Genomic DNA, 27,816 nt, shown 5'->3' with positions numbered 1-27,816 from the left:
TGGTAGTCTGGAGCTCTGTGATTTTATTTTTTATTTAGTTACAGTGGAGAAAATCACAACCCATCTTTTCCAAAGTAGTATTTATTATTGAGGCTTTGTAAATTATTAATTTAAACCTTTTTCATTCGAAAACAAGTGGGCCTACAAATATTGCTCTATGAGTGAAAAGTTCAGGAATAGAAAACTCTAATAAATAGACAAAATTATACTTTTGCACATTTGATCATCGAGCTATTTTGGGGTAAATTTAGATGAAAGACACCTGAAAGTCCTCTGTTGTAGCTAATACGTTGTCCACCTGCAGACGTCAACCACAAAATCAATGTTGCGCAATAAATCAATGTCTGGTGAGTCAGTGAAGAGATCAGTGTGTGATTGAAGTGATCAGACCAGAAGCTGATTTCTACATCAGTTTGAATTACAGCATGTTAATGAGGAGAGAGAAAATCAGGTCACTGAGAGAGAAGCAGGCCCAGCACACACTGACTAATACGTTAACGTTAAAACACAGCGAGATTGCGTACTTCGAGTATGTTTAGACCTCCGAGAGGGACGCTGAAGCCCTGAGTTGCTGTGTAGGTGTGTAGTTCACAACCAGGAGGTGCAGATAACTCCCTCGAATGCTAATAAAAGAGGTTTGGGTTTGATTCTTGCTGCAACAGGAAGCCAGTGGAGTTCCTCAGGAAGGAGGCCACATGAAAGAACTTCAGGGGATTATAAACCAGATGGAGCAGCATCCTGAATGCTCTGAACAGGAGATTATAGTATATGATAGGGATGCATTGATACCATGCTCATTTACTCGTGCTTGTAAAAAAAATGCCCCAATTCCAACATCTAACGTAACCCTAGTGTAAATGTCATGCTATTCAACAGCTGGCATGAGATGACAACGATCTGGCCATATTTCACCATTAATGATCAAAGCAAAGCAGACTGCAAACTGTACTCTGAGAAAATATCAAGAGGAGGAACTACAGCGTCTTCCTACAATCAAAGGAAGAGCTGAGGCTTAAATACAAGACTCAGCATGAGGAGTTCTTCGCTAACGGCAAACACGACAGGCTAGGTGAGAAAAAAATGTCTACAGATGAAATGAAAACAAAAAGGTACTTTACTTACAGGGGTAAAGAAGCGTTTTTCTGAAACTCTTCTCCACTGCAGTCTTACTCGATCCGAGCTAACTGATACAGCTAGCTAACACACTTTATCTAAAATCAATCAGCCTAGTTGCCTAAGTGCATGAACACATGCTTTTCATAGTAACTATTAAAACCAGGGAAACATAAACAGAGCAAAATAAACTGTTCTGTCACATCTCTGATTAATTCATACGAAGTATTAGTATCAGTATCAGTATTGATATCAACAAATACCAAAAACCATGAACTCATACTCCCACTGCATTTCATTGGCTCTGTACTCGTTCTCTGCACAATGAAACAATAAAGCTGAATCTAATCTAAAATCTAATCTAATCTAATCATAGTCTGAAATAAAAGGTATCTATATAAAAGGCATCACTAGTTTATGAAGAATAGAGGTACAGTAGTCAAATCTGGAAATACTAAAACTAGAGATTGTGTGAGCATTTGAGCAGATTCTATGGACAGAAAAGATGGTTGTGCAGAAGACGTGAGCAGAACCTGCCGGTTGGTGTGAAGTGATTGGAGATGTTGGGTCTGTCATCCAGAATCACAGCAAGATTCTTCTACTGTGTTCATCTTAACCCTGAAGTGGGAAGTTGGAATTACATCATTTTTAGCCTCAAGCATTCAAGCTACAAAGCCAGAGAAAAAAACATGGCGACTCCACGTCCATGCTGATGAGCGATGTATATCTTCCTCCTCAGAACAGTGAACTGTAGAGTCAGTGTTATAGATTTAACAAGTGAACATGTCTGTGTGTTGATTAATCTAAAGCATATACTAGTATATACGGTGTAAGTCATTTAAAGGGAAGACGTGCTGCTTTGATGCTACCTGATGCACTCGAGGTTGAGCAGATCGTCCTGACTTTCTGAGTAGGAATTCCGAGTCAAAGGGACGTTTTCTTTGGTTTTTCAGGTTGGAAATTCTAAGTTACGAGTCTCAGTCGAATGCAGATTGAGCTGCGTGTGCAGGAGGAACTGGTGACTGACAGCTCCAGCATTGGGGAGATGGTAATTAGTAGGTGGATCAGCTCTGTTTTATCAAGGTTCAGTTTAAAATGATGGGTTTTCATCCAGGAAGAAAAGCAGAAAATCAGAAAAGCAGTCTGGCATCTCTGGAGAGAGTCGGGCTGATGGACAGCTGGGTTTAGAGATTCATCTCCTTTTGCACTTATCCCAAATGTTGTAACCTTTAGAGTGCGGAAAGACACAAGGACACAAGCACAAAAGAAGCATTTCCCCTCAGGTGGTAGCAGCTGTGTATGTGTGTGTATGTGTGTGTGTGTGTGTGTGTGTGTGTGTGTTTATGAAAATCTGACAGAAGACGGACGTTAGCTTGCCTTGCTCCCAGCGGTGTTGTTTTGCCCTTTTTAAAAAGAACCAGATCTGCATTTCAAATCTCAATCGCTCGATCCTGTCTTTGACTTTCATCCATAAAGCAAACACACACTAACGCATTCAAATTCTCCACAACACAACACACAAGATCACAACAACCAAATGACAGCTTGAACAGTATACCATCAGAAATGAGTTATAGAGTTATATAGTGACACGCTGAACTGTCGGCTTAAATTAATCCTTTAGCTAGAAAACTAGCAAGAGCTGATTAGCATGAGAGTATTAGCATGAATAGGTTCTGGGGTGAAAAGGATTTTTGAACATTTTTACTGAGAAGTCTTGTACTGAGCACCACACTTTCCTTACTACTCTGACTTGAAAATATAATTAGAGTTAGTAAATGCTTATTCTATGCTAATTAAAATTTTAATTGCTAATTCTATGCTGCTACTCACCAAAAAAAAACTGGCGACTGCTCCTAGTTGTAACAACCACCAAAAGTCTTTTATTTGAATTTTAATAATTTTTTAAAATTATTTGTCCATGGAAAATAAAAAAGGTAAAACCTCTGCTAAAATATGTTGCAGATATATTGTATTAGCGTAACGGTATTAGCATTAAGTTTTTAAAATTAGGGACTATCTTTGTGAAAAATGTTTTTAAAATACATTTCTTTTTATTTTTTGAGCTAAATTAGTTAGAAGTAAATATGCCACGGTAATGCTAGGCTAATAACCTCGAACCTTGAGCTGCTTCGTTTGTTGTGATTTTTGCTAGTAACCATTATGCAAAGGACTACAATAAATAAACTAAAGATTTATGATGTTGATTTTTCATTAAATCAAATCTGCACTGTAGGTTCGAATGAATCTTTTACCTGAACATGCTAGTGTGGGAAATTATGACTGAAAACTAGCCGAAACGGATTCGCGTGATGGTGTTAGCGTTAAGTTAAAACATGCTCAGGCTATTTTATCAGGACTAAACAGCAGTTAGACAGAATAAAAGATCCTTCACTTTGTTTTTCTCACTTTTCCTTCTACTAAGTTGAAAAGCAGGTTCATAAATCAATGTCGTTTTATAAACTTGGCTTTTATCACCTCCGTCGCAGTGTTCACACACGTTTAGCTCCCTTTCTCCCATGGCAGCTGATAAAAAAAAGCCGAGACCCTTGATCACTGTCAGTTGTGTCATTTTTAGATGGATGATAAAGATCGACCCGGGCTGTTACCGGGTGGCCTCTCCACAGCAACGCTGTCAAATAAATCTGCACTGGGTTTGACAGCTGTTGCCCCCGGTGATGGATCGCCATGACAATCACGAGACAGACAGGTGGGACGGAACAAACGGAGGTGACTGACAGACCGGTGTTTAATGGCTTAAAAAATAATCAGCTGTGTTTGTATTATAAAGACTGTCATCATTCCACTGTGGACACGTCCCAAACCACACACTAAGTATTCACTAAGTAGGCTACACAAATGTCTTTTACCATTACAAACTGAACCAGGGCATTCTGGGTATTCAATGTAGGTTGCAGTGCATTGTGGGCAATGCAATAATATAGACTATGCTTTAGATGCAGTTTGTCAGTTTGTCTAATGTTGACTATTTACATTTTTAGTTGATTAAACATTGTATTTTTATTTCATTTAACATTTTTATTAATCGTTCTAACTTTGAATTAATAAAAAAACAGCTGCTGTTTATTCAGATTCCTCAGAATCTTGACCTTTTCCATTCCCCACACCAGGCCTCTCTTATTACGTGCTGTTTCAGAAACGAACTGTAAAGTGAAATGGTTTTTCAGCTCTAATAACATCATTGTGGGTGATCATCCTGCACTCCGTTTATCCATTTCCTGCTGAATCTTATCCCTCATTCTTTTGTGCTTCACCGCAGGCTGTGGTGAGAATGTAAAAGTAATGAAAAGTGTCAAAGCAAAGTAAATCTCATAACATACCTTATTTCTTTTAATTGGAAGTAATAGATAAAGTGTAATATATAAGTAACTCTCTCTCTCTCACACACACACACACACACACCTTGTTTTCTCAGTCTCCTGGTTTTTATCAGGCTTGACTAACGGCAGGTAAAAGATTGAAGAAGGCAGATGTGTGTTTTTCAGACAGGCATGCAGGTCTGTGGTGAAAGAGTGTGATGTGTGCTTAGGGACTGGGATCTCACAATAAAGTTGTGGGAGCAAACATTTTTTACGTTCCTGAGGGCAGAAGCGGTTGGTCAGATATGATGCGTTGTCACAGGACAAAGAAAGGCAACATACGTCATCACCACTCACTGCCTGATGCATTTACTGCTTTCCTTCATTCATATTTACTAACTGCTTTGTACTGGTCAGGGTCAGTGTGGCTGAAATGACTAAGTTGCATTTTTTTTTGACTAATAGAATCAGATGACTACATCAGAAAATATTGCAGGCATGTGCAAACAACGATAAGTGCAGCAGTGGTGGAATTGGTCAAACTTTCTTCGGGAAGCAGGTGTTATTAGTGGGATTGGTGAGCATTACTTCAGGAGTGGGTGGGATTGGTGAGAATTACATCAGGAGTGGGTGGGATTGGTGGGATTGGTGAGCATTACTTCAGGAGTGGATGGGATTGGTGAGAATTACATCAGGAGTGGGTGGGATTGGTGGGATTGGTGAGAATTACATCAGGAGTGGATGGGATTGGTGAGAATTACTTCAGGAGTGGGTGGGACTGGTGGGATTGGTGAGAATTACATCAGGAGTGGATGGGATTGGTGGGATTGGTGAGAATTACATCAGGAGTGGATGGGATTGGTGAGCATTACTTCAGGAGTGGGTGGGATTGGTGAGCATTACTTCAGGAGTGGATGGGATTGGTGAGAATTACATCAGGAGTGGATGGGATTGGTGAGAATTACTTCAGGAGTAGGTGGGATTGGTGAGAATTACTTCAGGAGTGGGTGGGATTGGTGAGCATTTCTTCAGGAGTGGGTGGGATTGGTGAGCATTACTTCAGGAGTGGATGGGATTGGTGAGAATTACTTCAGGAGTGGATGGGATTGGTGAGCATTACTTCAGGAGTGGGTGGGATTGGTGGGATTGTTGAGCATTACATCAAGAGTGGGTGGGATTGTTGAGCATTGCTTCAGGAGTGGGTGGGATTGGTGGGATTGGTGAGAATTACTTCAGGAGTGGATGGGATTGGTGAGCATTACTTCAGGAGTGGGTGGGATTGGTGGGATTGTTGAGCATTACATCAAGAGTGGGTGGGATTGTTGAGCATTACTTCAGGAGTGGGTGGGATTGGTGGGATTGTTGAGCATTACTTCAGGAGTGGGGTGGAATTGGTGAGCATAACTTCAGGAGTGGGTGGGATTGTTGAGCATAACTTCAGGAGTGGGTGGGATTGAGTGGGTGGGATTGTTTAGCATAACTTCAGGAGTGGGTGGGATTTGTAGGATTGGATGGTCAGAATTCCGGTGGAAGTGGACAGGATTGGTCAAGTATCTGCACATTGCTTAATTTACAGAGTATCCCAAAAGTCTCCATACATAGGAGAAATTAACACTTTTTAGCAAAATATCTTCCAAATGTCTTCATACTTAGTTTATGTTATATTTTTGTTGAAGCTGAAGATGTTTTCACTTGCTATAACATTATTTTTTGCAATTTACCCTTGTCAACTTCTATTAAAATCTACATATCTACTCGATTATTTCAGAGCAGTTTGTTCAGTAATAATGTAGAGGGAATATGTGCAAAAAATGAAATAGTACAAAAAAGTTCCCATTTCTGCAGAAATTTCCAAACTTGCCATATCAAACTGCAGAGTGATAAGAGTGAGATTGCTAAGCATGCTTCCTCAAGGGTAAAAAAAATATCTAGATAACTGAAGATAAATATATCAGATATCAGAAGAGAAGTAAATAATATTAGAAGCTATTAAAATTCCATACGGGTGATGCAACACAAGTCAAATCAACACACAATCTAAGTGCACCATCCCTTTTCCATACCACATGATTTTAAACCCCGAAGGTACAATCGGCATCTGAAAGTGTCAAGCTGTTCGTTAAAAGCCAGGTTTAAATCCAAGATGATCTGAGGCAAGTTAATACCTCCTGCAGTAGAGGAATAAACACACACACACACACACACACACACACACACACTCAGCAAGCTTAATCCCATGCCCAGGAGAAACAGGTGTAAACTGCCGAATCTCTTCGCTTAACGACTGTGATGAAGATGCACAGAGATGCTGGAGTAGGTGAAATTCAGCCTACTCTCGGGTGTCTAAAAGCCTCGGCAAGTTGATAAGAGAAAAGTGAAGAAGGAGGCAATCAGGGAGCTTCACACATGAGGATCACTTACTGAGTACATGCCTACATACAGTACTTAATGAACCTGAGGAAGTGCATTACTAAGCATTTCTGAGTTGTATATTCACACACACACACACACACACACACAAACACAGATATAAATGTGTACAAGTTGATATATCAACCTTTTAAATATTTAAATACAGAACCAACAGTAGTGCCTTATTGTAAATAAGAAAGATTTTCAGTGAGATCCAAAGCTTTTAACATTCAGTGTGTGTTCAGTGTGTAGTACAGAGTGTAGTACAGTGTGTTGTTCAGTGTGTAGTACAGTGTGTAGTACAGTGTGTAGTACAGAGTGTAGTACAGTGTGTTGTTCAGTGTGTAGTACAGAGTGTAGTACAGTGTGTGTTCAGTGTGTAGTTCAGTGTGTAGTACAGAGTGTAGTACAGTGTGTAGTTCAGTGTGTAGTACAGTGTGTGTTCAGTGTGTAGTACAGTGTGTAGTACAGTGTGTTGTTCAGTGTGTAGTACAGAGTGTAGTACAGTGTGTGTTCAGTGTGTAGTTCAGTGTGTAGTACAGAGTGTAGTACAGAGTGTAGTACAGTGTGTGTTCAGTGTGTAGTTCAGTGTGTAGTACAGTGTGTAGTACAGTGTGTAGTTCAGTGTGTAGTACAGTGTGTGTTCAGTGTGTAGTACAGAGTGTAGTACAGTGTGTTGTTCAGTGTGTAGTACAGAGTGTAGTACAGTGTGTGTTCAGTGTGTAGTTCAGTGTGTAGTACAGAGTGTAGTACAGTGTGTAGTTCAGTGTGTAGTACAGTGTGTGTTCAGTGTGTAGTACAGAGTGTAGTACAGTGTGTTGTTCAGTGTGTAGTACAGTGTGTTGTTCAGTGTGTAGTACAGAGTGTAGTACAGTGTGTAGTACAGTGTGTAGTTCAGTGTGTAGTACAGAGTGTAGTACAGTGTGTAGTTCAGTGTGTAGTACAGAGTGTAGTTCAGTGTGTAGTACAGTGTGTGTTCAGTGTGTGTTCAGTGTGTAGTACAGTGTGTAGTTCAGTGTGTAGTACAGTGTGTAGTACAGAGTGTAGTACAGTGTGTAGTTCAGTGTGTAGTTCAGTGTGTAGTACAGTGTGTAGTTCAGTGTGTGTTCAGTGTGTAGTACAGTGTGTGTTCAGTGTGTAGTACAGTGTGTAGTACAGAGTGTAGTTCAGTGTGTAGTTCAGTGTGTAGTTCAGTGTGTAGTACAGTGTGTAGTTCAGTGTGTGTTCAGTGTGTGTTCAGTGTGTAGTTCAGTGTGTAGTACAGAGTGTAGTACAGTGTGTAGTTCAGTGTGTAGTACAGTGTGTAGTTCAGTGTGTAGTACAGTGTGTAGTTCAGTGTGTAGTTCAGTGTGTGTTCAGTGTGTGTTCAGTGTGTGTGTTCAGTATGAGCTGTATTCAGAGTTGGTGATTTAAGACACACTGACATGTACGTGGGGGAAAGTTCCTCATATTCGGGTTACGCAGCTGCTTAAGTGGATTTTCTGAGCTCCACATTCAGATTATCAAAATCACCTGCATGTATTTCACATCTCCGAGGTTGCCAGATTTTTTTTTCAAGTAGAAGCGTCCGAGATGGGCCTTTTCAGTAGGGCTTTTCAGTAGGGCTTTTCAGTAGGGCCTTTTCAGTAGGGCTTTTTCAGTAGGGCCTTTTCAGTAGGGCTTTTTCAGTAGGGCCTTTTCAGTAGGGCCTTTTCAGTAGGGCTTTTTCAGTAGGGCTTTTTTCAGTAGGGCTTTTCAGTAGGGCTTTTTTCAGTAGGGCTTTTCAGTAGGGCTTTTTTCAGTAGGGCTTTTTCAGTAGGGCTTTTTTCAGTAGGGCTTTTTTCAGTAGGGCTTTTCAGTAGGGCTTTTTCAGTAGGGCTTTTCAGTAGGGCCTTTTTCAGTAGGGCTTTTCAGTAGGGCTTTTTTCAGTAGGGCTTTTTCAGTAGGGCTTTTTTCAGTAGGGCTTTTTTCAGTAGGGCTTTTCAGTAGGGCTTTTTCAGTAGGGCTTTTTTCAGTAGGGCTTTTTCCAGTAGGGCTTTTCAGTAGGGCTTTTTCAGTAGGGCTTTTTTCAGTAGGGCTTTTTTCAGTAGGGCTTTTCAGTAGGGCTTTTTCAGTAGGGCTTTTTTCAGTAGGGCTTTTTCCAGTAGGGCTTTTTCAGTAGGGCTTTTCAGTAGGGCTTTTTCAGTAGGGCTTTTTTCAGTAGGGCTTTTTCAGTAGGGCTTTTTCAGTAGTGTGTAGCCCACTGGCGAGCACGGCTTCCACATTCATTATTCACCAGCACATAGAATAGCACTTGATCCAGCACATTCTGTTATTTTGCAATTTATTTTTTTATATCTTAGCAGCTCCTGGCTTGAACTGATATCACAGCAGAAAATGAGTTTAAGTTCAAGTTCAGAATCACACATAACTGAGACACGCCTCTCACACCTCTACACAAACTACAAAGTCTGAAGTGACGTGTGATGTGCACAGTTTCAGTAATAACTCAACTCTGAAAACAGCCCTGTGTGTTTAGTGTGTATTATATACCGTATGACAGAGGGATGTCCAGGTCTCCCTGCCACCCCAGATCATCCACCGATTGTTGAGCTGCACAAACACAACACACACAAACAACACACAGTATTACAAACACAACACGTTACAAACTTTAACTGTAAATACCCACAAAAAAGCATCTTCTACAACCTTCTACAGAAAATTGTGTTTTGCATTTTAATCATTTAGTAATAATTATAATATGAAGATGACATTAACAATTATGTAATCTGAGATGTTTCTACCTAAAAGTCTAAGTTAGCGGGTGGAGTCAATGCTAATGGATTCATTTTATCACTTGCAGCATGAAAGTCAATTCAGGTTAAAAGCACAAACACAGCAAACACTATATTATTTATTTATTAATCACTGAAATGGGGACCAAAAGATGTTTACTCCTCCTGAACAGATAAGCGAGATGTCAATCAAGACTTTTATTTTCTTTCCACAAAAAACTGAAGTTTCATTGGCATCTCTAATAAATCTAGTTTGCATATATTAAAGTATATACGTGTCTGATTTCAGCTTCGTGGAACACACACTGACAGATTTTATTTCACATTAATCAACTCAAAACATTCTCCATTTACCGTGACAGAAAGCAAGGACGCAGCGTAAGCGCATCTTTCAGTCGGGAAAAGCGAGTAGAGAAGACATCACGGGCCGAAAAATCACTAGTGTGAGGATGGGAGAAGGGGGCGGGGCTTCCTGGGGTGTCAGTTAATATCAGGAAAAACACCTACGCAAGTGTAAATCATTCCTGATTCATAGATTGATCGGCTCATCTGATGTTTTTATTGTGGAAAGAAGACTGCACATTTTCACGTATTTTTGAGACAACTCATAGCAACGTGCTTCGATGTTAAAAGGCGGAGCTCTGGAGGAAAATGTGTAAAGGCTGGCATATATGAATTTAGCTGTTTTTTTTTAATCAGTAATAGATGCAGCATGACAAATATTTATCAATAATGTGTTCCAGATATTTGGTGCATTAAAGCAGAAATCTGCTTATTGCTTATAGATACAAGCTGTAACTCCACCCTTCAGTCTACCCTTAACCAATCCGAGCTTTACACACACGCTGGGTGGAAACTCTGAGTCAGTGTTGAGGGTTTACTGTTTTCTTCATACGCAGCACAGAGTTCTACATCACGGCGTTTCACAAATCACCGCTCAATTCCTCGCTTTCTGTCTCCATCTGTAAGGCTGCATGTGGAAGATAATGTGCTGGTCTACAAGGATTGTTCGTGTATTCACTTCCTCTTTAGGAGCTCACAATGAGAACAATGTGTGTGTGTGTGTGTGTGTGAGAGAGAGAGAGACGGAAAGAGAAAGAAGGAGAGAAAAAAGGAGAGAGAAAGCTCCACTGTGTACCCCTTTAACACTGACAAACTGTTTCACTCCGTTAATTAGCTCTAGGAAACATCATTATTGCACTGTCAACATGCCACTCTCTGCTCATTACACACACACACACACACATACACACACACACACACACACACACACACACACACACATGAAGACAGTAGCTCAGGGATGTGTGAGAGGCTTTATTAAGTTTTCTTTGGAGCGATCTCTCATTTTTATTGTCTTTCTCTCTGTGTCTCTCTTACTCTCTCTTGCTCTCTCTCTCTCTCTCACGCTCTCTCTCGCTCTCTCTCTCTCTCTCGCTCTCTCTCTCGTGCTTTCTGGGTGTTTTGGCCTCATACCTTTTGAATGAGGTGTGTTTTTTCCCCTAAAGCTGAACAATGAAAAACAAACTTTATTATCCTGCCACACGATGAAGCAGTTCTGACTGATAGAAAGTGAAAATCCTCCTGGTTCTCATGATCCGGGTCTCATTTCTGAGTCACAAATCCTCACGCTGAGCTACAGACACGTCTGGGTTTTACGATTGTTGGAGTAAAGTGTGTTTATTATTTTGTAGAGAGAGAGAGAGAGACAGAAAGGCACCTTTCAGCTGTCCTCGGCCGAGTGTGACGAACCCAGAGGAGATGAAGTTGTGCATGTCCTGAGCGCTGCGGAAATTATCCTTCCCATGATGCCCTGGGGGCAAAATGACAAAAAAAAACACTCAGAGACACATACAGGGGACCAACAGCATACAAGGTAAAATACACATGGGTTACAGAGAAGGAAAAAGAAAGGAATGAAGGAAAGAAGGAAGGAAGAAAGAAGAAAGTAAGGAAATAAAAGGGTAAAATAAGAGGTAGAGAAGGAGAAAGAAAAAATAAATTAATTAAAAATGTGATGAATGAAAAAAGGAGAGAGGTAAGAAGGAGAAAGAAAGAAAGGAGAAAATAAAGGGGAAAGTTAGAGGAGAAAGAGGTAGAGGGAGGGAGGGAGGGAGGAAGGAAGGAAGGAAGGATAAAATACAGGGAAAAGGTAGAGGTAGTGTTAAAGAAAAAAATTAAAAATGAGATGAATGGAAACAGAAGAGATGTGGGAAGGAGAAAGAGGAGTAGAAAGAAAGAAAGAAAGAAAGAAAGAGTTTCCACTGCCGTTGTCTTTATCATGCTTTCACATCTATTAGTCTATATTTCGGCTCTGAATCAGATGCGTGTAGGACTGAAAATTCTCAAATCTCCAGAGCACGTGGCATTCTCACTACAGCTGACTGGGAAGTGAGAGCACCTCACTCAGATGCTCTCGGACCCGAGTGTGATCTCTGCGTTCTCACCTGACTAAAGAACCACTGTGTATGTAAATGCACCCTGACACACACACACACACACACACTCACACTTGTGATACTGTGGATAATCACCAAACTCTGAACTGGAGAAAAAAATCTTGCATATAAATCTGTATAGTTCAGATGTTTAACAATGAAGATTATTCACTTTCACCCCACTGCTTCTCACCTTTATTCTGCTGGCAGTCACTGAAAGGTCAGTGTGTGTGTGTGTGAAAATCCAGCCGGTGGCTAAAAGGTATAATGAGACAGGGCCCAAAAACTGACACGCACATAAAGTATTCATGCTCGGTGGTGTGAGGCAGAGCTGTGGATCTTAAACACACAGACACACACACGGACATCAGCTTCCATTTCCAAAACACTGAGAATCTATTCAGACGGTAATGGAGCTCTCTGGGCCGCACTCTTGACACTAAGGTCAATAGGAGACATCCAGCAAAGGGGCCATTTTATATATATATATATATATATATATATATATATATATATATATATATATATATATATATGTGTGTGTGTGTGTGTGTGTGTGGGCATAGGGGTCAAAAAGTCTAGAGAGTGTGTTCTTGAGGGCCAACCGTACCCTACAGCATTCTCAAAACCTTACCATATGCTACATTATGAAAACCCAAGCGTACGCTACAACATTCTCCAGACCCGAGCGTACGCTACAACATTCTCCAGACCTGACCGCACGCTACAACATTCTCCAGACCTGACCGCACGCTACAACATTCTCCAGACCCGACCGCACGCTACAACATTCTCCAGACCCGACCGTACGCTACAACATTCTCCAGACCCGAGCGTACACTACAACATTCTCCAGACCCGACCGCACGCTACAACATTCTCCAGACCCGACCGCACGCTACAACATTCTCCAGACCCGACCGCACGCTACAACATTCTCCAGACCCGACCGCACACTACAACATTCTCCAGACCCGACCGTACGCTACAACATTCTCCAGACCCGACCGCACGCTATAACATTCTCCAGACCCGACCGCACGCTACAACATTCTCCAGACCCGACCGCACACTACAACATTCTCCAGACCCGACCGTACGCTACAACATTCTCCAGACCCGACCGTACGCTACAACATTCTCCAGACCCGACCGCACGCTATAACATTCTCCAGACCCGACCGTACACTACAACATTCTCCAGACCCGACCGCACGCTACAACATTCTCCAGACCCCACCGCACGCTACAACATTCTCAAAAACTTACCATATGCTACATTCTCAACAGCTGACTATATGCTGCATTCTGAAAACCTGGCTGTACACTACAACATTTTCAAGACACAACCGTACACTACAACATTCACAAGACCTGACTGTACACTACAACATTCTTAAGAACTTTCCCTACTACACTCTCAAAAACTGTATGCTATATTCTCAAGACCGGATCATACCTCAAGACCCAACTGTACACCGAACATTCTCAAGACCTGACTGTGCACTATAGCAACCATGTTCTCAAGACCCAAAGATAAACTACAACATTCTCAAGACCCAACCATACACTACATACACTACAAAGTTCTCAAGACCCGACCGTAAGCTACGTACTCAAGACCCGTAAATACACTACAACAATCTCACAACCCGACTGTATGCTATGTTCTCAAATCCCAAACATACACTATAACATCCTCAAGACCCGACCGTTCGGTGTATTCTCAAGACCTGACCACCATACACTGTGTGTGTGTGTGTGTGTGTGTGTCTAAAGTGGGACTGTGACACAGGACAGCAGAAACTGGGACATTGCAGCAGGACACTCAGCAGCCCTCTGCTTCCCTGAAGACAGAACCAGTTTGGACACACACACACACACACACACACACACACACACTCCTGCAGTACGAGTTTGTAAAACAGGACTAGCTGCTGAGCTTGCAAAAGCAGAGCAAGAGATAGGAACTCCTGCTATATCAAAGGCAAACTTGATTTCTTCAAGCTAACCCAGGTCATGGATTAACAGACATGATGTCATCGACTGTCCTATGATGTCATTAGTGTGCGCCCCTTAGTCCTGAGCAGCACAAGACATCAATCAGATTCCTGACAGGAATATTACTGACTAGTTCAAAAGTGCAGGACAGAGAATCATGCAAATTTTAGTTTGGCTCAATCAAATACTCCTAATGGATTGTTTGATTAGCTAGTTAATGCTAGCTCCACCTTTTAATAAAACACTATATACCACAGCAGTTTGAATTCTGGATTGTGATTGGTCAGAAGGTGTTGATTAATTTTCTATAAAAGCAGCTCTGACAGTAGTGCAGCTGTAAATCACAGGTTTATATTAATGCGCTCATTCTGATATGTTATGTGTAATCACTGACATGGTGAAGTTTTCTGTTAGGAGATGTTTATTTCAAATTTATGGAAGGAGTCTCCAGTGTCAGTGCTTTGTAACTGTCAGAGCTTAACTTTAAGGTTTCTGAGATCTTCAGGACAGAGGAGGTTATACATTTTTTTGCAGTTTCTCAGTAACATGACAAGCTATGATTCTTCTGTCTTATTAACCTCAAGAGAGACACAAAAAAAGAGGCTGGTGATGGAGAGACTGTAAAAGTAATAATCATTAACATTTGATATATAACTGTGTTATAAGAGGAATAAAACATGTGCTGTTATATGAAAATCATCAACTCCGCTTTCCTATAACATCGTATCCCAGTGTTTTATTCCTCACTTAAAAAAAAAATCTTACTCCATAGTTATGTAGCTAGTCTTTTACAGTACGTAAACATGCACACACACTTGTCCATACCATGGTTGTTTTTGTTGTGTACAGGTGTGTAGTGGTTCTTGTTGCTGCGTACAGGTGTGCTGTCTTTCGGCGAGCCATCCATAGTACCCATGTTCTCCTGCTCGTAATGTGAGACCGGGACAGGACCCTGCTGCCTGAGGATGTCCGCTAGAGCCCTGAACGGAGGACAGAGACAAATGAACATACTGGACATATTTACTCAGGTTAAACACATACTGAGAGGTTCAGCTAACTCACAAAGCCACTCTCTCTCTCTCTCTCTCTCTCTCTCTCTCTCTGTCTCATACACACACATACACACACTGTGTCTAACAAATAAGACAGACATATTTCCACCAAGGTTCCAGAACCTCCTAAGGAGCTGGTTCCAGGACAGCTTTTTATAGTAACCGCTTGTTTGAATAAAATAAATAAATAAATAAATAAAAATATTTTTTAAAAGGGTGCATTGAGGTCACACACATAGAGGACAATCAGTAAACAAGAAAAAATATGAACCTGGGTTAAAGAAGGAAAGAAGGAGGAAATAATAGAATAAAGGGGAAAGGAAAAGCAAAAGAAAGAAAGAAAGAAAGAAAAAAGTATTTGCATTTCACCAATCAGCATCATTCAGTATGACAGGGAGCAGGAAGGAAAACTGGTGGAAACACGCCCATAGTTTCAGTACTCCTATACACATGTGCAGGATCATGCACAAACACACACACACACACATACACACACACACACACACACACACACACACACTCCCCAGGCAATCAGAGTGACTCAGGTTACAGCTTACATGCCCCCAGATACGACTTTCACAAACACACTCCATTCATCAGCACTATTAAATTAACACACTCCAGCACACAGCCTGTATATGGGCTTAAACTTGGTTAACACAACATCGCACCTGCACATCACACTACAGTAACAAAGGCTCAGGGGACATACACACTCACATATACCATCCTCGCTTATGAAACACTTTTGGTGGCTTCGAAAAGACAAAAATGGAGGTGAAACTGGGTGACCTCATTTGGACACTTTTTTCAGATCCAACTACACAGTGCTGAATATTAGCATGTAATCCGAACCCTGTACTCACTCTCCTAAAACAGAGTTCACCAATCATCATAGTAATGGAGGTCAAGAAACATCAGCAACACAACCGAACTCCTTGACTCACAGCAGCTAACCTCTTACTCTTTATTGATTCATATACAACACTACAGTGGCCAACACAGAGACTTCACTTCTGAGTGTTTAGCTCGTAGAGGTTTCAGTAAAACGACCTTCAAGTTACATAAACAAGCTCTTTGTGGATGCAGCAATCAATGAGACTCAAAACTGGGCTTCAGTCCAAACTTCTGAACTCAGGACTATCGCTCTCAGCATAAAGCAGAGGATTCTGTGTTCTTCCTAGTAGGGGTGGGTGATATAATAAAAATATCATATCGCAATTCTTGAAGACATGATGATACATGATACGATACCACGATGACTAGTGAATGTGTTAGTCCACTAGTCTGTGTGAGTTCTTTAGATGGTTATCAGATTTTAGCCTTCTAAAGATGTTTTAGTAGCACTTTCACGTGCACGTTCAAGAGTTCTCACCACAAGGACTAAGAAAAGAACCTTTCGAGTTTCTGCTTGGAGAAGATAACAGCATATTCAAAGGTAATTCGGCAAACTTTCGACACGCCTTTGCAAAGTTTTTCCTGTACAAATTTGCAGCCATGTGCTCCTACTGTAGCCCTCTGAGGCTAAAACTCCAAATGAGAGAGCACGACACATGCATCGCCCAAGGAGGAGGCCATTTTGGCTGCGCAAGAAGAGCCTGAAATGGCGTCTTAAGTGTGTCAAAGTCAGAGAGAGAGCGAGAGAGAGAGACTTTGGGACAATATATAAATAGTTTTCCCCTTCCAGGAGGAGGCCTTTTTTAAAAGAAGTTCTTCTCCCATGTAAGCGACCTGGTTTTCTGTGGCCCAGTTGGCCGATTGTGAGAGAAAGTGAACGAGAGAGATTAAGAGAGAGAGAAGAGAGAGAGAAAACTCCACTTTTCTGCCTTTAGCTTCACACAGAGACCAGCTCTGTGGGACTCAGATAATCACTGTAAGTCTTTTCCTGCCAGGTTGCATAAATGAAAAAGTATTAAGTTAAAAAAAAGTTATGTTTTTGCTTAACAAAACCCTAAAGGTCGCAGTCAAAGTTATCTCGTGCGTCACTTCAGGACACCTACAGATCTGCAACCCTGCTCTCAGAAACTTGCACTAGATTTCAGTTACTAGAACGTCATTTTAAGAAATGCCCCAAATACATATGCCAGGGGTTATTTTATTTTTATTTTATTTTATTTCTTTTTTATACAATGTTATTCTCGGGGGCTGAGTATAATTATGAAGGACACAGGAAGGTGGTGAGTATGGAGAGAGGTGGGTATTTATGAGACAGTCCTCACCGCAAAACCAAATGTCTAAGGGGTAGAGCTGGACCTGATCCAACTCCTCCTATAAGCCTAAGCCTAACCCCTAACCCACACAACACTGTACAACACAAAACATCACACTTACCCAGGCTGAAACACACAGAGTCATCTCCATCCCTTGCATTTTTGATTAAACTCCACCCAGGCATGAGGAGCTGTATCTGGACTGACTTAATGGCTACGTATGCATGCACATGAAATTCTGTTTAAGGTCCTAATTCGGGTTGTAGCCATATTCCGAATACGATGTTTATATGCGTACAGGCATCAGAATATTCCTGTATACATGGTTGATGTAAGTATGCCTGAGTTGCCGTTCCTAAATACCTAGCCTACAGTTCTGTAGCACCCACAATTCCTTGCAGACTGAGCATGCACATGTATCTCCTTTCAGTGGATTTTCCGAATAAGGTGTTTACATGCAACAAATTTCCAATTAAAACAGACATATTCCAGGGAGAAAGATCATGTTTGAAGCTCTACATTCTTCCTAGTTAGAGCTTCAAACATGATCTTTCTCCCAAACTTCGGGTTATTTCATAATGCAATTAAATATTGACCTCCATCTAACAAGAACAAATACCAAAACTACACATCACACACCTATAAATACAATTGTTTCCTCATCAAGCATTAACATTCTCAGTCAAACATCAACACTGACCATGAAAAACATTTAAGACCAACAACAAGAAACATCAACATTAATAAACACATATTCACCAGCAAACACCCACAGTCACCACCAAACACAAAAAAATGCCAACATTCACCACTAATCACCAACATTCACCACTAATCACTAGGAAATACCAACATTCACCACTAATCACCAAGAAATACCAACATTCGCCACTAATCACCAAGAAATACCAACATTCGCCACTAATCACCAAGAAATACCAACATTCACCACTAATCACCAAGTAACACCAACATTAATAAACACATGTGCACCACCAAACACAAAAAAATGCCACCAATGACCAAGAAACACCAACATTCACCACTAATCACCAGGAAATACCAACATTCACGACTAATCACCAAGAAATACCAACATTCGCCACTAATCACCAAGTAACACCAACATTAATAAACACATATTCACCAGCAAACACCCACAGTCACCACCAAACACAAAAAATGCCACTAATCACCAAGAAATACCAACATTCGCCACCATATCCCAGAAAACATCATCATTCACCACCACATACAAAGAAACATCAACATTCACCACCAATAACCAAGAACCATCAAGATTCAACATCAATAACTAACACCAATATTAACCACCAGATACAAAGAAACACCAAGATTCACCACTAATCACAAAGAAACACCAATGTTCACCTACCAAACATCAAGAAACATCCCTCACACACACCCAAACTCTGCTGCTGCCACTTGGTTTCACAACATCCAGAAAATCAGTAATTGTAAGCCAAGGGGTGTAAGAATGGGTATAATAAAATGGACTGCTGTGGTCTTATAATAAACACACTGTGTTGTGTAATAGACATAGCGCTAAAGGAAGGTATGACGGGATGTAGACAGTCATTTTATTATTCAAGAGACATGGTCAATATTAGGGGTCAAAGAACAAAGAGAAGTGATGACATGGGAAAATCCACAATCTAAGATCCAAACAAAGGCCAGAACCGGAAAACTCTAGAAACAAGCCAAATAAAATGGATGACAGGTTATACACCTGAAGACAATGGATCAGAATTTCAGCTTTCAGTTCCTGATATTTACATCTAGATGTGTTACAAAAAAAATAATAACTTAGAATATGGCACCTTTGGTGGCAGCCCACCCAATTTTTAGGTGAGCAAAAATATTGGAACAGATAGTCTTAAAGTAAATTGAAGTAACTAACACTTAACACTTTGGTTGCATATTCCTTGCAGGTGACTCACTGACATCACCAAACTGTTGGTTTCTACTTTTGTGATGCTTTTTCAGGCTCGTAGCGCAGCTTCTTTCAGTTGTTGTTAGTTTTGGAGGGTTTCTCCCTTCAGTCTCCTCTTCAGGAGGTGAAATGCTGCTCAGTTGGGTTAATGTCTTGTGATGGACTTGGCCAGTTTAAAACATTCTGCTTTTTCCCCCTGATGAAGTGCTTTGTTGTGTTGCAGTGTGTTTTGGGTCGTTGTCTTGCTGCATGATGAAGTTCCTCACAATTAGATTGGATGCATTTCTCTGTAAATCGGCAGACAGAATGTTTCTGTAGGTTTCTAAATTCATTCTGCTGCTACCATCATGAGTACCATCATCATTAAAGATTAGTGAGTCTGTTCCAGAAGCAGCAATGCCTGCCCAAGCCATGACGCTACCTCCACCATGCATGACTGATGAGCTCATATGTTTTGGATCATGAGCAGATCCTTTCATTCTCCACACTGTGGCTCATCTCTGCTTTTCTCTGTGAATTCTAGTCTGGTCTTCTGATTCTTATTGCTGAAGAGTGGTTTTCATCTTGTGGTATGGCCTCTATATTTCTGCTCTCGAAGTCTTCTTTGAATGGTATATTGTAATACCTTCACTCTGCCCTGTGGAGGTTGTTAGTGATGTTTTTTTTTGTTGTTGTTTTTGGGTTTTTGTCACATCTCTCACAATGTTTCTGTCATCAACTGTGGTTTATACCAGTGGTTTCTTTTTCAGGACATTCCAAATTGTTGTATTGGCTATGCCCAGTGCTTGCGCATTGGCTCTGATAGATTTTCCCTCTTTTCTCAACTTCAAAATGGCTTGCTTTTCTCCCATAGACAGCTCTCTGGTCTTCATGTTGGTTTATCTTTTGAACAACAATTTTTTTTTTTAACAACAAATGCAGTCTTCACAGGTGAAACCCAGGGCTCAAACCAAGAATAAACATTCAGAGCTATTAACTGTTTAAACAATCAATCTTACAGGCTATACCTGAGCAACAAGAAACACCTGTCAGTCACATGTTCCAATATTTTTGATCACTTGAAAAATGGTTGGTTCAAACAAAAGGTTCAGTGTTCTAAGTTGTTTAACACATCTAGATGTAAATATCAGGAAATGAAAACTGAAATTCTGATCTATCATCCCATATTCATCTTTTTTTTATCTCAAACCCAACTGTCTTCAGCGTATATCAAAAAAAAAAAAAGAATTGGTCTTGCTGTTCAAATACTTTCGAAGGGGACTGTATATACAGACTGTGAGGTGAAATAGACACAATGAGACTTATCACGAGGGACAGAGCAGATATTCAACAGCGTAGAAAAGAACAACGGGGCAGGAACTGAAGCAGGAATGCATAAAGAGGAAGTAAATAAGAGTTGTTCCTCCAAACCTGCTATCACAAACTGAGAATGGAGTAGCTATTCTAATTCATTCTAACATTTGGGGCAGTGTACACTAAATACTGCATTACACTGAAATGTTTCTAATACAGAGAACAGCATACCTTTGAGTGGCTAGCTAATTATCGGCATGCTACGTGGCTAGCTTGAGGTTCATATAAGCTTGACACATGTAACCTTTAGCTGAGGGGGGCCCCAAACTTTTTGGGCAAAAGAACTCCAAAGGGGCATTATGAATTTTCTGTGACCCCAAACCCTGACCACACTACGTTTTTAAGTTCTGGATTTATAATTTAGGACTTGTTTTTTCAAATTTGCGATGTTTTCTTGACTTGTTGCTGTTCCACTGAGTTAGACTCACGATGTTGTGGAGGAACCAGTGGAGGTAAATAGGCGGAGGATAGCAAGGATAGCGAAAAAGACTAAACTAGCATGTACACTCTTTATTCTGAATCTGGTTTGTCTTTCAAAATAGTAATCTTTTAAAATAGTAGCACACTAAATTCATATTCACAGAGCGAGATTCATAATATTAATTTGTAAAATAAAGGGACAGAACAAAAGATGAGATTGTGAGATTCTGTTTTATCTAAACTACGTTTCGAGACTTTCAGTTGTTACATTTCTACACCATGCTAACCTTGTATGATTATGCAAGTTTATGACACAGCCATGGACTTGTTTTTTTCTCCTGAGTAGCAAATAATACACTTTCCAATGTGCCTTTCTTATGACTAAGCACTAACAGTGAATAATCGCTCAAAATCCCATCATCAGACTTTGTCTTTCCATCTCCACTCTCAGCATGAGTCATACATGATGCCAAGAGTTTGAGTAATGTAACCAAATGAAGGCTGTAAAATGTTTCAGAAATAAGAAATAATAAACCCTTGATGGAGGCAGAATGTCTGTCGGACAGTGAGGTAAGATCATTTAACTTTAAAACCAGAAAATGACTGAACATAATCACCACTACGTACAAAATTGTTCATCCTGAAGCAAAAACAAGTTCCTTTGCAAAATGCCTTTAAATTACTTTCAGCCTGTTAAATTTGTTGATCACCTAAAACTGTTTAAATGATAGCTTTTAGGCTCGCTGTTGTGCTTTCCCCAAGGGAGTGTATTTTTGTTCCAGCTATCAGGTAAATTGAACGTAGAATACATTTAAAATTCATTTAAAGTGTATAATTAGATCTCAAGGTCCACTGTTTGTACATCAGGGACAACAAATGGACCTGTGGAGCTTATTTTCTCCCTGACAATATTCTAAATAAAGCTTCTAAAAACACCTGAGACATTATTATAACATTTTCTGCTGAGTGTGTGGATTTGCTCTCATCAGCCATCATAATGCAGGCTAGAAATATATATATATATATATATATATATATATATATATATATATATATATATATATATATATATATAAAATAAGATTAATGTACTGGTCTTATGCTAAAGAAATAAACATTAAACCCACAATTCACAATATAAAAGGGCAGATGACATGAAAGAGTTGTCCCCATCTCTGTAAACCCTGTTTAATAAATAAAGAAGTAACATAAATGAAATAAATCTGACATCATTTGTCGACCAACAGCAGGCTCCTGCCCTTCCGTGTTCATTTGAGAGATGTAGGCGATCGATTGAGAACTGTGAGAGCAACCCTGCTGATGTGACACACTATAATGCAGTCAGTCATTTCACACCAGTCGCCCACTTCATTACAAAAGACGGTAAACACAAGACTGGCATTTGGCAAATGCCAACCAATAATGAGGGGTGAGCCAGAGTCGAGTGAGTCTGTATTTGCATGGTGTTTGTTTATGAAGTTGAAGGAGAGACGAGAGCATAGTTTTTAGGTGAACTTTAAATTTGGCCTGAGAAATTTACAGACCAGTAATTGGAAATGTGAGAAAGAAAAATTAAATAAATGCATAAATATCGTGTTTATCTGAGGAGTACAAATCGGGAATATAGACATATAGAGACAAATCTAGAATACAGAGACAAAGCTTTATTGAATGTTAAGGTTTTGTATAAATTATGATGCAGTGTAGTCATCTGCCTGCTTAGACACGCCCATGTGCCTGACATGGCCTCCATGTGTCCTACTGAAGGATGTCTTTCTGTCACTCTCAGACACGCCCATTTGTTCAGCTACCAGACACACCCACCATTCATTCAACTCAAAGATGCCCGCTATTCACACCACTTAGTCACACCCACCTGTCCAACTCAGACACGCCCATTTCTCCAACTCAGACACGCCCATTTGCCCACCTCAGACACGCCCATCTGTCAGATTCAGACACGCCTATTCATCTGTCTCAAAGACACCCCCACCAATCATCTGTCTCAAAGACACACCCACCATTCATCTGTCTCAAAGACACACCCACCATTTGTTCCACTAACCCATCTGTCCTACATAAAGACATACTCGGTCCAACCCAAAGATCTGCCCAACTTTCTAGTTTAAAGACACATCCATCTGTCCCTCTCAAAGACACACCCACCATTCACCTCACTCAGACAAACCCATCTTTCAAACTCAAACACACACCTGCTCATCTGTCCCTCTCAAAGACACACCCATCTTTCTAACTCAAACACACATCCACCCATCTGTCCCTCTCAAAGACACACTCACCCATCTGTCCCTCTCAAAGACACACCCATTTTCCTAACTCAAAGACACACCTGCACATCTGTCCTTCTCAAAGACACACCTGCTCATCTGTCCTTCTCAAAGACACACCTGCTCATCTGTCCTTCTCAAAGACACACCTGCTCATCTTTCCCTCTCAAAGACACACCTGCTCATCTGTCCTTCTCAAAGACACACCTGCTCATCTGTCCTTCTCAAAGACACACCTGCTTACCTGTCCCTCTCAAAGACACACCCATCTTTCTAACTCAAAGACACACCTGCTTACCTGTCCCTCTCAAAGACACACCCATCTTTCTAACTCAAAGACACGCCCACCCATCTGTCCCTCTCAAAGACACACCTGCTCATCTGTCCCTCTCAAAGACATAATTATTTGTTTTACTCACTCTGTGCATTTGTAGCCAGACTCTCCATGTTTTTTTAATTTTGTTTTTGCAAAAAAACTCTCGATAGACAAACCTATTCTTTTCTGCGTCACAGAGTATGCATGAGAACAGGATTTTGTGTGTGTGTGTGTGTGTGTGTGTGTGTGTGTGTGTGTGTGCAGGGGTTGAGAACTGATCAATAAGGTCCTGTTGCCATCTTTCTGTCTCAAGGTCACAAGTAAATTTGTGCTATTTCCTAATTTCTCACCTTTTTTCTTTTTCCTCAATCTATAGAAAATTACCTATAGAAAACATCATATATTTATATATTTATATATCTATATATCTATCTCGATTTCTCTTTTCCTTTTTAATGCAACTCTAACACGTTATTATCGGTTGTACACTCACAGTGACTTGTATGACAGATAAGTCACATAAGACTACTAATAAACGCAGCCAATCAATTTCACTATACCAAGATAGCTAAAAAGGACCTTATTTTGCTCCCTGACTTTGGAATTAATCCTCTTGTTTAATTTTTATTCTCGTTTTATCAACATGAGCATTAAAAGTCTTTTCTAAACTCTGGTCAACATTAGCAGTGTCTGGCATTTCTAGCCAAAGAAGGAAGTGACCGCTAGCTAGCTCAGCTTATAGACAACAAATTTCAGAAATGAATGCAAGTAATCCAACACACCTGCACAGTCCAATAAACTGAGATTTTTGTAAATTAATTTCATCTTTAATTAATAGGATCAAAAACTTATTTCAAGATGTAAGCGATTACTATTGAATTAGCTCTTTAAGATCCTCCGTTGCTTCTCCCTGCGTCTTCTTCCGACTGTCGTATTTATCTTTTTCCTCTCTGGCAGGTGTATGAAAAGGAAGAGGCTCTATCAATATTTAAACAAAGACACACACTCGTCTGGCTGAGGAGAAGTGGCGCAGGTCATCAAAGTGGGACGAGGACAATCTTACAGGACACCAAGTCACGATTATTTCATCATCACAAGACGTGAGACGAATTTCACCACCTCTGACGTAAAAGTCACAGAGGAGTTAAAATAACTCGGAGTCCAGGGCAGAGAGCTTAACTGCTTCAGTGGAATAGAGTGATGAAGATCCTTCTTCTGATCTTTATATAGTCACACAGCTACATACATGCACACGGCGTCCATCTTCTCTCAGACCACACTGTCTTACTACTGTACCTCTGATAACGGACGCGGATTAAAGGAAAGGAAGAGAAGAGAAGAAAAGGAAGGAAGGAAGGAATGAAGAGAAGAGAAGAGAAGCAAAGAAAAGGAAGGAAGGAAGGAATGAAGGAAAGGAAAGGAAGAGAAGAGAAGAGAAGAGAAGAGACGAGAAGAGAAGAGAAGGAAAGCAAAGGAAGGAAGGAAGGAAGGAAGGAAGAGGAGAGGAGAGGAGAGGAGAGGAGAGGAGAGGAGAGGAGAGGAGAAGAGAAGAGAAGAGAAGGAAAGGAAGGAAGGAAGGAAGGAAGGAAGGAAGGAAGGAAGGAAGGAAAGGAAAAGAAGGAAAGAAGGAAAAGAAAGGAAAAGGGAAAGGAAAGGAAAATGGGAAGGAAAAGAAAGGAAAGGAAAGGAAAGAGAAAGGAAAGAGAAAAGGAAAGGAAATGAAATGAAATGAAAGGAAAGAGAAAAGGAAATGTATGTTACAATATGATAAGTAAAGCCTTTAGAAGAAAACAGAAAGAAAAAGAGCATGAAGGAAGGAAAAGAGAAAAGATAAAGGGAAAGAAGCGAGAAGAGCAGAAAGAAGTGAGGAGGAGGAGGAGGAGGAGAAAGGCGAGACCTCGACATTGCACTGATTGATTTTACTAATGCACCTCTCTCTGAGAGCGAATGCATCTCTGCCTAAACATGCCTATATCTCATTCCCATTAAGTATGCATGGAACGTCCCAGGGGAGAGAGCGTCTCCACAGCCGTGCCTTACAAATGAGATCATCTCAGTACTCACACATATGTATACACTTACACACACACACACACACTCACACACACACACACACATTCAAACACACTGGAGGCAATGCAACCGCTTTGGCACTTGGCCAGCAGCAAGCAGTGAGTAAACAGCAGGATACAAATGGCTAAATCCCTGTTTACTTGTGGCAAGTTCCCACTGCTGCTGCGATTGGCTAGAATTACTCTCATAAACAGGAAGTCCATCCTTCCCAGTTGGGAAGTAGGATAATTATGCTTTCTCTGGCTCCTTCAAACATACTGATCTCCCAGCGATGGGCCAAACCTTCAGTGTGCCACTTGGGAGCGACAGAAGTATCAGGTACATGCTGGAAAATGCCCAAGTCCCGAGTCCTGACAATAACAGCTACACAGCCAATCACAAGCTTCCATTCGATAATGTATACAGGAAATGACACTCAGCACACATTACTCCTCACCCTCTGGGATCGGTAGGTGTTGTGTGACAGAGGAGAATCAGATAATTGGCTAGAATTTGGGGGAGTAAATTGGGATGAAATTGGGAAAGATTTGGAACACTGTATCCAATTCAACAGCATTTGGAGTGAAAACATGATCTAGCTGGCACTATCTCCACCCCTCTACACGGTCTCAGGCCAAAAACTCCACCCATCCTGAAGCCCAGTAGCCTATACATTATTCTCAGATGATTATATGTGCAGTGGTTTTGGATGGAGAGAGAGCTCTGTTATAGCTGATGGAGAAATGGACAGACAGCACTGTGTGATCCACCTCTCTGAGCTACAACACCATTCTTATATAATCACACGTCATATGAGCTTTCATTCTGTTTATTCTGTACCTTAATCTTTAAAAAAAAAGTTCTTCAAGTGTTCTTTGGGTAGTTAAGGGCTCTTAGCTTCCTAAATAAGTTTAACCTGGAAAGAGGAACATGAGTAGAACTGCTAAGGTTTCTCCCACGTTCATGTCCAAAAATCGAAGAAGGAAAGAAACAGAAAGGAAAGTAAAGGAAATCAAAGATAGGGAGGAGGAAAGGGAAGGAAAGGAAAAGAAAGGAAAGGGAGGAGGAAAGGAAAGACAGGGAGGAGGAAAGGAAAGGAAAGAAAAGGAAACGAAACACAGGGAGGAGGAAAGGAAAGAAAGGAAAGGAAAGGAAAGGAAAGACAGGGAGGAGGAAAGGAAAGACAGGACAGGAAAGGACAGGACAGGACAGGACAGGACAGGAAAGGAAACACTGGGAGGAGGAAAGGAAAGACAGGGAAGGGAAAGGAAAGAAAAGGAAAGGAAAGACAGGGAGGAGGAAAGGAAAGGAAAGACAGGACAGGACAGGACAGGAAAGGAAAGGAAACAAAGGGAGGAGGAAAGGAAAGGAAAGGAAAGGAAACAAAGGGAGGAGGAAAGGAAAGGAAAGGAAAGACAGGACAGGAAAGGAAAGGAAAGGAAAGGAAAGGAAACACAGGGAGGAGGAAAGACAGGGAAGGGTTAGGGGAGAGTTAGGGGAGGGTTAGGGGAGAGTTAGGGGAGGGTTAGGGGAAAGTTAGGGGAGGGTTAGGGGAAAGTTAGGGGAGGGTTAGGGGAAAGTTAGGGGAGGGTTAGGGGAGAGTTAGGGGAGGGTTAGGGGAGAGTTAGGGGAAAGTTAGGGGAGAGTTAGGGGAGGGTTAGGGGAGGGTTAGGGGAGGGTTAGGGGAGGGTTAGGGGAAAGTTAGGGGAGGGTTAGGGGAGGGTTAGGGGAGGGTTAGGGGAAAGTTAGGGGAGGGTTAGGGGAGGGTTAGGGGAAAGTTAGGGCAAATGGAAATGAACAATCATGCTCAACAACCCTATGTCTATTACAGAGATGATGTTCAGGTAATTTTCAACCCCAGTAACAAGATGAAATAAAAGTGTGCTCTTATTTCCACTCCCGCTCGTCATCGGGAGCAGCACCGCTCATAGGAAGAGCTTCATTTCCCGCAGGATCGTTTATTATGAGGTGAAAATAAGATGGAATATTGGGCATTTTTATACAAATCTTACGGTTGTATAAGTATGAAAAGTAAAGCGATGGTCTGGGACAGGACAGCTGAATCATCACCATGTAACACACACACACACACATCCGTGTTATCCCGAGTAAATCCCACAAATCCACAGTG

General features: G+C 40.9%; 1 protein-coding gene across 2 annotated transcripts in view; it reads right to left on the bottom strand.

The window, feature by feature from the left end:
- The window catches only part of LOC113523963 (protein shisa-6), a 93,058-nt gene that overhangs the window by 61,388 nt on the left and 3,854 nt on the right, over nucleotides 1-27,816 (bottom strand). For both annotated transcript variants that reach the window (XM_034301440.2, XM_026910064.3), the window contains exons 3-5: nucleotides 14,866-15,020; nucleotides 11,322-11,414; nucleotides 9,357-9,416 (exon numbers count right to left, since the gene is read on the bottom strand). In XM_034301440.2, the coding sequence (XP_034157331.1) occupies nucleotides 9,357-9,416; nucleotides 11,322-11,414; nucleotides 14,866-15,020 (308 nt within the window). The remainder of the gene's footprint in view (nucleotides 1-9,356; nucleotides 9,417-11,321; nucleotides 11,415-14,865; nucleotides 15,021-27,816) is intronic.

Source organism: Pangasianodon hypophthalmus, chromosome 29 (assembly GCF_027358585.1).
Source record: "Pangasianodon hypophthalmus isolate fPanHyp1 chromosome 29, fPanHyp1.pri, whole genome shotgun sequence".
Lineage (NCBI taxonomy): Eukaryota > Metazoa > Chordata > Actinopteri > Siluriformes > Pangasiidae > Pangasianodon > Pangasianodon hypophthalmus.
The sequence above is the reverse complement of the archived record's forward strand: the minus strand, read 5'-3'. Positions and strand labels throughout refer to the sequence as shown.